This window comes from Neomonachus schauinslandi, chromosome 15 (genome assembly GCF_002201575.2).
Source record: "Neomonachus schauinslandi chromosome 15, ASM220157v2, whole genome shotgun sequence".
Classification (NCBI taxonomy): domain Eukaryota; kingdom Metazoa; phylum Chordata; class Mammalia; order Carnivora; family Phocidae; genus Neomonachus; species Neomonachus schauinslandi.
The window spans coordinates 53,099,905-53,112,745 of record NC_058417.1 but is presented as its reverse complement, the minus strand read 5'-3'; the positions used below and the strand labels follow the sequence as shown (position 1 = coordinate 53,112,745).

The 12,841-nt window shown below is 58.4% G+C and overlaps 1 protein-coding gene across 1 annotated transcript in view; it reads right to left on the bottom strand.

The window, feature by feature from the left end:
• Window positions 1-12,770, bottom strand: part of TTYH2 (tweety family member 2) — a 35,500-nt gene extending 22,730 nt beyond the window's left edge. Inside the window, exons 1-3 of the mRNA XM_021678464.2 lie at window positions 12,642-12,770; window positions 4,712-4,884; window positions 416-527 (exon numbers count right to left, since the gene is read on the bottom strand). Of these exons, the coding sequence (XP_021534139.2) occupies window positions 416-527; window positions 4,712-4,884; window positions 12,642-12,770 (414 nt within the window). The remainder of the gene's footprint in view (window positions 1-415; window positions 528-4,711; window positions 4,885-12,641) is intronic.
• Window positions 12,771-12,841: the final 71 nt, after the last annotated feature.

Sequence of the window (12,841 nt, the reverse complement as noted above, 5' to 3'; positions counted from 1 at the left end):
AGACTTTCGCACCTTGACATTGTCTGGACCCCATGATACTCCATATGTAGCAGTGAGGTGAACAGAACACACCGTGGGGCTGATTTTCCACATTCAGGCTGCCCTTGGACAAACGGGGAAGTGCTCAGCCCTCCCAAGTCCACACGGCTGGATTCCACGGCCGCTCCCAGGTCCCCCCAGGACCCAGTCCGCCTTTCTCCTTTGGTCCTCAGCCCTGTCCTCACCACCCCTCCCTGCCTGAAGAGCAGAAATCGCCTGTTTACTCCCAGCAGGACCAATTGCAACCTCAGGGGCAGTCCACTCCCCCACCCCACCCCGGGGCCAAGCTGGTTGGGATGTGACTGGGGCCCTTGTTCTGAGCACACTGACCTCACGGGCCGTGCTGACCCGGCCCACTGCTGCCCATGAGCCTTACCAGTTCGTCTATCCCGGAGAAGGTGTGGTTCGCGTTGTCCAAGGAGTAGATCAGCTGGTACACCCCATCGTTGGTCTCGCTGTTTCCATAGAAACCAACGCCCACCGCAGCACTACAGGCAAGACCCCAAACAAAGTTAGAAGTGACCCGCAGAACAGAAAGTTGCTCGTTGTTGTTTTAAATACGGTATTTTTTAGAGCAGTTTTATTTTTTTATTTTAAGTAGGCTCCATGCCCAGCGTGGAGCCCAATGCAGGGCTTGAACTTACAGCCCTGAGATCAAGACCTGAGCTGCGATGAAGAGTCGGATGCTTAACTGACTGAGCCACCCAGGCGCCCCTGGGGCAGTTTTAGATTCACATTAGATTTTAGTGACAGCAAAGTTGAGCAGAGGTATAGAGATTTCCCACACACCCCCTGCCGCCCTAACAGCCGCCTCTGCTCCCACCATTCCTCACCACACCGGTACATTTGGTACATTGATACACCTTCATGGACACGTCATTATCACCCAGAGTCCGTGGTTCACCCTAAGGATCACTCCCAGTCCGGTACATTCTGTGGGTTTGGGCAAATGTATGGCACCCATCCACCATTAGAGTATCCTAGGCTAGTTTCGCTGCTCTAAAAATCTGTGCTCTACCTTTCCATCCCTCCCTCCCCAACAACCCCTGATCTTTCCACTGCCTCCAGAGTTTTGCCTTTCCCAGAATGTCAGATGGTTGCAATCATAGTATGGAGCCTTTTCAGACTGGTGTCTTTCACTGAGTGATATGCATTTGAGGTTCCTCCGTATCTTTTCATGGCCAAATAGCTCATTTCTTTTTAGCGCTAAATAATAGTCCACTGGCTGGATGGACCACAGTTTATTTACCCATTCGTCTACCGAAGGGCATCTTGGTTGCTTCCAAGTTTTGGTGATTATGCATAAAGCTGCCATAAACATCCATGGAAAAGTGGGTTTTTGACTAAGAAGCTCTGTCCTGGGGGTATGCGAGGGGAGGGAGCTCTGGCAGGTGACCCAGGGGGTAGGGGTGAAGGTTCATGGCCACCTGGTCCCTGGTCTGGCTAATTTCCTTTGGGCTGGGAATAATACTCCTGTCTTCTAGTCCAGCACCTCTGAAGGGGGGAAGACCGCTGGCTGGGCCTTTGGGATTCTGCTGCACTAGGTCTGGGACCTGTACCTTCACCAGCTCCCCAGGTGACTGTCATGGGGAGGCGCGGGGACCACCGAGGTCTCTCCTGAAACCTCCAGGAGCTGGGGACTCCCCTTCCATTCTCTACCCTTTCCCCCTGCTTCCCCACACCACCCATGAGGTGGTCTGCCATACTGGTAGAAAGTTCTTTCCTCCATGGAGCTGAAGCCTACCTCCTGGTTCTTGACTGTCTTTGGGGGCATCCCAAAATAAGCCTCCAATTCTGCGGGATGCCCCTCAGATGACAGAATGTGGCTCCCTGTCCCTCTTCCCTCCTGCTCTCCTGTGTGCCCTTCAGACCCAGGTCCCCGTCATCGCTGTCCACCAGGTTCACACCCTCCTCCAACCGGTCACTGTCACTCCGGTTGAGGCCCCTACGGCCAGGTGTCCATCAAGCTTCGAGCACTGGGGGCTAAGCCCTGGCAGCCCCTCTCCACCCCGCTGACCCCGTGGTCTACAACACCCCTGGGTTTCCTCACAGGAACTGCTGCCAAGCCCAGCCTATCCTCTTTCCTGTAGCGTTGCGCTCATTTTTGTTTTGTTTTAAGCAAAAGCAGAACTTTTAAATCTATCCCTGTGAAACTGCATCGAGTTGGTTTTCATCCAACATTCCAGCCTGGACAAATCATCTTGAATCTCGCCTACATCATCCGCTGTATTTCATCTGACGCGCGCCACCGGGGCCGGGGGGTGGGGGGGACATGCATCTGGAGGTTCACTAAGCAGCCTCCTGACTCTTCACCCAGAACACTAACTTCGGGAGGGGGGGTGGGAGAGATGAATGCACACGTGCACACACTTACATGTTTTCTTTTTTTGTTCAAGAGGAAGGATCTAGGATGGAACCCCCGGGAGATTTTAGAGAAATCTTCTCCCACGGTGAGCTTGGGCCCCGAGCTCAGTGTTTCTCGGGAAGTGGTTCATGGAGCGCAGGACAGAGTCACCCAGAGTGCCTGCTATCAGGGTAGGTAAGCACCCGCCCCCTGCCCCCGCGTCACTGTAGCCTTGTGCTCTGAGCATGTGCATTTATTTTAAAACAAGGATCTTCTATGCTTCTTGTGTATAACACAGACATGCGCACGCACTGGCTACTCTCTGGTGTCCCGCTATGTATTCTGTGCATTCAACCAGAATGTTCAACTGGCTTTGAATCCGCTTAAGTGCACCACTGTCCATTTGGTGTTTCTCCACAGTACCCATGGGGACCTCATGTCCAGCTGAGATGCTCGTACGTGAGATGCACTGTAGTTCTATGATCTTCTATTTAGTGACTTTATTATTTTTTTAAAATTTTTATTATGCTCTGAAAAATACCTCTTGTTTGCTCCTTGTGTTTATAACCTTCTCCTCTAGTTCTCTGTGTTATGATCTAGTGTTTTCTGAGGATTCAGCATCAAGCCAAAGCCTTTCCAACCCTTGCCCTGTTTTTGAGACTGGAGGTATTCTCATTTTCCGCCTTCCCCTAGTCTGGATTTATCGGAGCTGGCCCAGGAGGGCACCTGGTCTTCCAAGATCAGAAATCGCCCGTCACCCAGGAATGCCCGACTCCAGTAGGCCATCGACTTTACGCTTGTTCCTTTCCTCCAAACTTACTCCTTAGTTTGTAATTACTCAAATCAAACAAATGTGTGATTCTCCAACTCTCCAAGAGCCACAAGAAGGCAGAATCAGTGCCTGTGCTTCTTACCGCGGGCTCTCGCTTGCCTGGCACAAATAGCCTGCAGAATCTTGGAGAATGAATCATGCCACATGTGTTCCTTCTGTTTTGAGTTTTCCTGAAATGGCCGGTAATTATCACTTACTGGAACTGACCCTCCAAAGTCATTCTTACTGTTCCCAAGTATTCTTCTGTCATTTTCAGCATTTTTTGAAGAAATCTGAGTTCACGCAGAGAGGGCTCGCTGTGTAGAAAGCACTACTGGTTTCTTCGCTGTCTCCCGTCTCTCCCTGCCCACCCCCAGCAGGAGGCTGTTTTTCCAGCTACTTCGTGGGAGGTCCTCTCTGCTGGGAGTCAGACTCGTCTTTGAGCTCCTGACTTGGGCTAGAACTCTCTCTTTTCTGTTTATGATTTAGGACCCGGTGGCATGACCCCCCACCCTCACCCCCTGCAGCCCTAGTGCTCAGCGCTTTGGCATCACTGAGACCCTGCTTCTGGCTCCTTCCTATCTTGGCTTAAGTGACCCTGAAGCTGCAGGCAGGACAGGATGTGAGCATGCTGTAACAGAGAAGACACCACAGGAGCAAAGTGAGGCTAACAGCCCAGGTGTCCTCACTCCCAGCACCGCTGTGCCCCGCCTGCCTCTCATCCTGCTGCCCAGACAGAGGGCCAAGTCCCGCTGTGGGATCTTGGATGCAACGGGACACTTAGCAAGGAGGGTCTCTACCCTTTGACAGTGACCACCCCCAGGAGCATCTCAGGCTGGATCCGAGGCTTTTGGAAAAACCTCCGTAGACATGAGAACAAGAACAATACAACCACCTCCCCAAAACAGAGCCAGCAAGCGTGTGGATACTGCCCGGGCAATATGGGCTCTTGCATGGGGGTGGGAACCCTCATTCACCGTCCAAAGCACAGAAGGCCCAGCGGATGGCACTAAGAGCTATGGATCTCTTGAGAAGAATGGAATTGATATAGGCTGCAGTCGAATTTCCCCTGACCTCGCAAAGCAGCTGGGAAGGCCCCACGATGCAAACAGAAGATGCCCCCTCTGTCCAGGAATGCTGTCCGGGGCTGCCAGGCATGCCCCCACCAGGCTGAACAGGACTGCACCGGGGCAGAGGCACTGGGGAGCCCCCCGTCACACCCCGTGCATCTGACCCCTGTTGCTGGGCAAGGAAAGGGACACCTTTTGCCCTGGGAAAGCCTCTGCCACGACGGTACCCGGAGCTCGGTCAGGAGAATGTAGCCACACAGCAGAGGAACCACTTGGGGTTCGGTGGGGGGGTGCTGGTGGCAGAGGGAGAGGAAGGGGTGTCATGGCCCAGGGACTAACCACCAGGAAGACCCAGATGGTCAGGCCCACACAAGCTGACTTCCCCTTCTGTGGGCACCGGGGAACCCCTGGAGCCGCCCCCTGAGCCCAGTGCAGAGGGACACTCACCAGCAGACGAGCCCAGCCACCACCGCCGTCCAGGTGACACAGCAGGAGTCGCGCCGCTTGGTCTGCACGGCCTCGTCCTGCCGGCAGCAGCACATGCAGACCACGTAAGCCGCGAGGACGATGAGGTTCAGGCCTAGGCAGATGGCGGCCACCAGCCCCAGGAACAGCAGTGACTGAAGAGGAGAGGCCCGGTGTCGGCACTTGGTCCCATGGCAGGGTTCGAGAAGCACCCTGTCCTGGGGCCCTGAGCTCCCACTGGGGCTGTGGGGGGCCTCCATCCCTCCTCTGCCTTCCTCCCTCCTCCCTCCTCCCGTGGTTGAGGCCGCGGCCCTGCACGCACAGTGCCCGGCGCTCAGAAGGCGCGCAGAAGGCACTTCGACGTGGGCAGGGCGGGCAGGGGCAGGAGAATAGTGGATGCAGTGTGGGCAGCAGAGGTGAGGGAGAAGGAGCAGCTCCAGGCTGGGCCCCGGCTGGTGGCTTACACGCCTGCGTGAAGTTATGGACCAGGCCCTGCCTGATGAGCTACTCTGAGCCGTTCAAGAGACGAGGCAGGAACCGCCAGCCGGCAGTGGGGGCTGTGGGTGATGAGCCGCGTGGCTGGGGGACAGACAAGGGGAGGGACATCCACGAGGATCCGAGGGCCGTGGCCTCCTGGAGGACACCGGCTTTGGGCAGGATGTTTTGGAAGCTGAGAGGAACCTGGGACAGGGCCAGGAAGGGATGCCTGGTGCACCCGCTTCCTCCGAGCCTTGTTCTAGATGCTGGGGTCCCTCCAGAGACACAAGAAGCCAGCTCTGTGCTGGAGGGGCAGGAGTGGGGGAGGGGGAGTCAGAACATGCACCGTGGGGTCCCTTTCACTGCAGCCAGAAAGGGAGAGCTGTCCCCAGCCTCAAATTCTGAAGGGGGCAGGAGGTGCCGTCTCAGGTCGGCCGAGCACCTTGGGGTCCTGCAAAGCGAGCTGCTGTCTGTTAGGAGGCCCAGAGGCAACCCCCTCCTTGCCCTCCAGTCTCTCGATTCAGCCAGATGGACACCAGATGGCACCAGGATTGGTGGCTGCCAGCCAGGGCTGGACCTGGCCGTCAGTCAGGCTCCTGAGCTGACAGCCAGCCTCACCCTGCTCCCCACATGTCCCCCTGGTAGTTCCCGGTCCAGAGCCCCCAGCACTCTAGTCTGGGCTGTTGGGGTGGGAGCCGGTTTCAGGGAACCCTTCTGCTGGTGGTGGCAACCAGCAGAGTCGGGTAGATGCCGGGACCTCCCGGTCTAAGGGAGAGACCAGACTGCGTCGGACCACGCACACACAGAGGAGACAACCCTGAAAAACAGAGGCTGGGGGGCTCTGCAGTCCTCAGGCTAGGGCCATTTTCGGGGGAAGGGGAGGTGGGGGTGGGGAGCCTCACAGTGGTGAGGAACCTGCTGGGTCCGCCCTGTCTCGCCAGGTCTGCGAGGGCTCGAGTTAGCCTTTGGACCCCTGATTCAACCTGCTCCTCTGGTCGCCCGGACCTGCAGGCTTCTGAGCCTCATGGACAAATGGCCAAATTGGTGGGGATAGACCAGAAGAGGTCAGGAGATGGCTCATTTGGGAGTGGGGATGGTGGAGGTGCCATGGTGTGGCTTCACCACCACCTGGGACAAACACGTCACAGGTATTGTAGGAGCTCGCCTCCCCACTTGCCTCCCCCCACCAACAGCATGGATGCCCTAGTGACCCGAACACATCAGCCCAGCTGAAGTGTCCCCGGTGGCCTCATGGCCTGGCCAGGCTGGGGCTCTTGGCCTGGACCACTAGGCACCCCCACCCTGCTCAGAAGGTGGAAAGGAGCCGCTACCTTCCCGCCCTCAGCCCACGCCCTCTCACCGGAGGGCCCTGGAGCCCCAGGCCAAGGAGCACGGGTATTAGGGGCTCGCGACTCAAAGTGAAGTTCACTGACCCGGCACAATATGGAATCTCTTAGAATGCAGACCCTTGTTAGAAATGCAGGGTCTCAAGCCTCGTTCTGGGCCCTAGCGAATCAGAAGGGCGTCTAGAGATGATCACAGGAGATCGGTATCCCACAAGTCTGGGGGGCGCTGATGAGTGTCCACAGACTTTCTCAAACCTTTTCCAGCAGCTTAAGCTTTTCTTCAAAGACTCCCTTAGCGGAGCCCTACTCTCCAGGGCCTCCTCTGACTGAGGAGGGGACTGACATGCCATGCTGTGTCCTGGCCACCCTCAAGGCCCCTCTGCTAAAACCCTGGGTTCTCCTGACCATCTGCCAACCACTGCATGACGTGCCTACCCCACGGGCCAGCAAAGCCACGCCTGCTCATTTACCTTACAGAAAGGAGGCCCATGTCCCACCCCCCCGCCCAGGATACGCACATGAATGTCCCCAAGCAGCTCAATACACTGGTAACAGCCCCAGAGCAGAGACAAGACAAGTGACCACCAACAATTGAACAGATACATACAACACGCTGTGGTCAGAAGCTGGAATACCACGCAGCCACGGGAAGAAAGCCACGCCAAAGGGCAGACATGTAGTGCCGTCAGAGAAGTGCACCTACAGTGAGTGACAGGTGGGCAAAGGAAACACCTCTGCAAGGGGACAGACTGGGGAGGAGTGTGAGGGGCTCCTGGGGGGTCAGGAATACTCTGTCAGGATGGCCTCTCTCATGCACGTATTCAGGTGCACACTTAAAACCGTGCACCTTCTGGGGCACCTGGGTGCTCAGTCGGTTAAACGTCTGCCTTCGGCTCCGGTCATGATCTCAGGGTCCTGGGACTGAGCCCCGCATCGGGCTCCCTGCTCAGCTGGGAGCCTGCTTCTCCCTCTCCCACTCCCTCTGCTTCTGTTCCCTCTCTCGCTGTATCTCTCTCTGTCAAATAAATAAATAAAATCTTTAAAAAAAAAAACAACAAAAACTGTGCACCTTCTGGGGCACCTGGGTGGGTCAGTCGGTTAAACGTCTGCCTTCGGCTCCGGTCATGATCTCAGGGTCCTGGGACTGAGCCCCGCATCGGGCTCCCTGCTCAGGAGGGAGTCTGCTTCTCCCTCTCCCTCTGCCCCTCCATCCCACTCATTCTCTCTCTCGAATAAATAAAATCTTAAAAAAAAGAAAGTGCACTTCCCTGTAAGTTGTTCCTAATGGAAAAAAAAAGCAACAAAAAGCCGAACAGACCTTTTGTATACACTAGAGTGGTTCACATCCAGACCTCTTCCCAGCTACCCTTGACTTTCAGCTGGTCTGGACAGTCCCAGTCCTTCCCCAAACAGGAAAAGCCGCGACTCTACCACGTGTCCCCACCTGGCAAGGAAGGACCACCAAGAGTGGTCTAGACGTGGGTTGGTGCCATGTCAGTCCCCCCAAACCATGGCCAGCCACCGCCCTCCGTCTGTGTCGTGACTCCCCTACTTCACACTCTCAGAGCCCCCTCGGCCCCCTGTGAGCCCAGTCCCGAGGGCAGGGCCTCCCCAGCTGGGCAGCGGGCCTCAAGGAGGTGCACGTCCCGCCTGAGAGAGGCCAGGCCTGGGAAACCCAAATGCAGGGGCCCTTTGGTTAGCAGTTCACCTCCAGGTCTCTGCCCTGGGGTGCTGGGTGACAAGGATGGGGCAGGCCTGGCAGGGGGGAGCGGGGCAGGGAAAGAAAGGAGGAAGTTGGGGAGCGGAGGGGAGGAGGAAGGAGGTGCTGGAGGGAGCAGTAACCCAACTAGCAGAACCGCCCCCCATGTCACCTGCGAACCTCTAATAGGCAATTATTTTCCTGTCCCTAATTAACACTGCAAGTCCCATGTGCGTGGCAGGTGGGGGTGGGGGAGAGCCAACCTCCCTTCCAGAGGGAGCTGGGAGCTCTGCTCACAAGTCCCCTGCTCGGACAGAGCCTGGAAAGTAGTTGCCCACGTCAGCCACCCCCTCCCCGCCCTGCCCAACACCGAGCCACCACCGTGCCCACAGCTCCACATCAGGGCTCGGGCTCCAGCCTCTGTCCTCAGCACAGTGACTTCAATTAGTTCTGGTTTGCCACTTTGTAAGGAGAAACCCAGAGCAAGAAACTGGGACCCAAGCTGGGGTGGGAATGACTGATTTGCACGCTGGGGACACTGACCATGAGGGGCTTCTGCACTAGGCGTGGGAGGGGGCAGCAGCCGGAGGAGATAGCTAGAGAGTGGGCCAGCCTCGGGGTGAGGCCCCAGAGAGGGGAGCTGGAGCGACTTGGGAGGGAAGGGTTAAGCCCCGCCACAGCCCCCCAGTAGGGGAGGGGGGCGCAGCGTGATTGTCCGATGACCATGACTCAGTGTGCAGGCTGCATGAATGGGGCTTCCTCATCCAACTTGGGCTCCTCGGCTGGGCTCCCAGCCTGGCCTTTCCTCCTGAGACCTGCCCCCAAGGAACGGGGTGGGGGGAGCCCTGTGGTTCTGGGGCTGTGGCCCCATCCTGTCCCCTCCCCTGGCCTGAGGACACACACTCGGGACTCTCTGGGGAGCCTAGGAGCTGAACCACCCAGAGTTAACAGGTGAAAATACACGTCTGAATGTAAAAAGTTAAAAGCATCTTGTCTATCTCGTCACGCGTGTCCCAAAAGAATGGCTGGTCTATGGAAGCCGGGGAAGGACCCGTGGAGCAGGAAGCACCGTGTGGTTCCTGCACTTGGACGGAGGCAGCTGCTAACATCTGCACGGCGTTTTGGAGCTTACTAAGACATTTCCAGCACATTCGTTCATCAGCGCCTGGCCTCCCTGCAATGGCGGGGAGCCGGGTGGTGCCCATAGCTGGAGGAGGGAACTCCGGTGGCTTGTTCTGGGAAAGAGTCACAGCTGGATGCAGGGCCAGGGGTCCTTTCTGTGTCCCCAACTCCGCCCAGTGGACACCTGGCCAGCTGGGGGCTCCTCCCCAAGCAGTGCTTGCAGCAATTTACGACGTGCCAGTCACTGGCCACATGCTCTAGACCCCTTAACTTATCGGGTCCTTTCCTTCTCTCCTTGATGGGGGTGGGGGGTGTCTCCATCTCTACCCATCACCCATCAAAGGTGAGAGACTCAGGCTGAGAGGTCTGGGCTGCTTCCCCTCTGCACACTCACAGCCTGGAGTTGGTCTGCAGGGTCAAGTCCACTGGCAGGGGAGGGGTGCTGGTGGTGAAAGGGTCAACCATCGGTGGGCTTCTACTGCTCCCCAAGAGTCCAGAAAGGGAGTGGGAACCCCCGCTTCCTCAGGAACGTTCTGGGAGCTGACTTCCTCAGGATATTCCAGGTCACCAGGCGAGCTGCTCGTCTGTCATTTCCACTCTTTAAGACCCCCTTTTTCTTCCAGATCCCTGCACAGCTCGTCCCTCCTGAATTTTCCTCGGGGCCTGCACCTGCCTCTTTCCATCCCCACTGAATCTTTGGTGCATGCACACACACACTGCCCCACAAGCCGTTACCGTTCATTTGGACACTTCGGGCATGAGTTAGTTCTCTGATCAGGGTCTGTAGAAGCAAATCTCTTCGCTCTCTATGGCCTGAGGAGTACTGTCTTTGGACACATTACTGAACCCAAAGGCAAGCCCGTCTAATAGTTTGTATCACTGGTCCTACTGCAAAAGCTCTGGGACCCTCTAGGTACCAAGCACATTGCATGGAATGTCCCGTTTAATACTTGCAGATGAGGGAAGTGGGGCTCAGAGAGGTACGGACACCTGCCATGACACACAGTAAGTGATAAAGCAGGGATTCCAACCCAAGACAGCTGGAGGGCAGAGCCCCAGCCCCACCTACTCAACTGCTGTAGCCTGGAGCCGAGGCCCTGGCAGCCTTGGTTATCACGTGACCCCTCGTCTGGCACAGCATTTGGCCTCAATCAAGTTTGCTAAGTACTCAAGATGACTGACAGCAGAAGGTGCCCCATCCATGGTGTTAACTGGCCTGCCAGCTGGGAGGAAGGGAGCTTCCAGGAGAGACCCATGGTCAGACAACAGGGGCACTCACCCAAACAGGAGCCACCTTAACTAACACCCAGAGCCATGGTCGGGCTGCCCAGGAGCAGTGGCCCACGGGAAGGGGATGCCTTCTGGAGTCATTTGATGCCCCGCACAGTGTGCCAGGGGCTACACCCCGAGAGAAGAGGGGCAGGGACTGTGAGTGGGTCCCTCTGGCTCAGCTGCCACCTCTCCAGGGGACTGAGTGGGTGGGGGAGGTTCAGGCCCCCCCAGCCACAGCTGCTGGCGGGACAGGCGCTGTCTCTGGGGCCACTGGGGTGGGGGAGTGCCCTACCACCACCCTCTCGCCCATCTGGAGGTCTTCCTGACCCAGCCAGTTTAGATTTCCTCTCGTGGAAAGAAGAAAATTACAGCTGGAGATCTTCCCCCGCCCCCAAGATCTGGGGCGCAGGGTTAGGGACACACCAACAAACACGGGCACGTGCACGCGCGCGCGCGCACACACACACACCGACACAGCTGTCTCAGAAATCATATCCGCCTCTTTTCATGCATTCATTGGGAGCGGAAGATTCCCTGGAGCTATCCCCAGGCGGCCGCATTCTCCGGGAAAGCTGACTTCCACCGGCAGAGCTCTGGGAGAGGGAGGGGCAGACACAGATTAGGAGGGAGCTGGGCTAACCCACCCAACTGCCTCGCAGACAGCAGGAAGAGGTCCTGATTCTCTCCCCTTTCTGGAAGGGCAGGCACTTTGTGCCTGGAGCCTGAGGGCGACAGGGACACTAGGGGCTATTATTAGACTCCCTGTCCCCGGTGCACTGCACACCCTGCCAGATCAGGATCCCTCAGGCCGTGCAGGAGCAAGGGCTGGTCAGAGAAGGCAAACAGCTGACTCCCGGCTCAGCCTCCCCCTCAGCCTCCCGAGACTCAGCCGAGGCCCTGCTCTGCCCTGACCTGCCCCACACGGGCAGATCAGGCTCAGGACAGAGAACCTGACACTCTGCAGGCAGAGGCCACCAGGGGTCAAAGTCCCAACATCGGCGCAGAACTCTCAACAAATGGGCCCCGTCCTGGGCTTTTCAGCCTGAATCTTTGACCCAACAGTGAACTGACTCAGAGGGGCCACAGGGGCTGGAGCAGGCTTGGCCAGACCTCAGAAGGCTGGGAGAACCTTTAGTTCTGCCTCGGTGGCGAGGTCTGGGGAGCCCCTCCCCCAGGGGGAGTACAGAACCCGCAGAGGGAAGGGCCAGCGGAGCGAGGAAAGGGCAGAAGTGCAAGGATGAGGGGAGTGGCCGGCCAAGAAGCCAAGACCCCAGAAATCCAGGGCCTTGGAGTGTATGTACGCAGCAGGAGGCTGAAGCTGCTGTGAGATGGGGCTGGCCGGGGACACGTCCCTTCCCCCAGACCTCCATATGTGGCTGTGGGCTTTGGGCGCACGGGAGGGAAGTCACCCCCGCCCCCACGCAGCCGCCTCCCCCGGCCCTGCAGCGGTCCAGGAGGGGCCCAGGCAGAGGTGCCCAGCGGCTCCCAACCTGCAAGCAGGGGCTGGGGAGGAGGGGGGCTGCGGAGTCGAACTCTGGAGACGAGTCAGTTTCTGCTCAAACTTCTCCCAGGCCACATACACCCGGAAAGAGAGCGCCCGTCTTGGAACCGCAGACGGAAGAAAAGCCCGAGGCGCCCTTGGCATCCCCACAGCTCGCGCGAGGGAATTACCCGGGTACGGGCACAAAAGCCCCCCCCCCTCCGGCGCTCGGGCCCCCACGCCCCGCACGCAGCCTCCGCGCCCCTCCCCCCCGTTCCCCAGCGCTGGCAGAACTCCCATCTTTCCAGCTTTCCCGGCCCACGAGGTTCCCAGACGGGAGCGCCGTAGCCAAGAGTCCCGGGGGAGAAAGGGAGAGGGGTGACTAGGCTGCGGGGCAAGGGTGGGAGGCGGGCCGGCGAGGCGTGCGGACCGCGGCGGGCGGGCCGGGAGGGGGACTGGGTGGTGCGGGGACTTGGGGCGCCGGCCGTGGCCCGGGTCCGGGCGGCGCGGACTCACCTCCCGGTAACTCTCATCGCGGGGGTTGAATGTGCTGTTCACCGGCTGCAGGCGCAAGCCCAGGTGCGGGACGCTGTGCAGCCACGCCACCCACCAGGGCGCGACGTACTCCACGCGCGCGGCCGGCATGGCTCGGCCCGAGCGCGCCCGCCTGCTGCCTGCTGCGGCCGCCGCTGCTGCCGCCGCCGCCGCAGCCACCC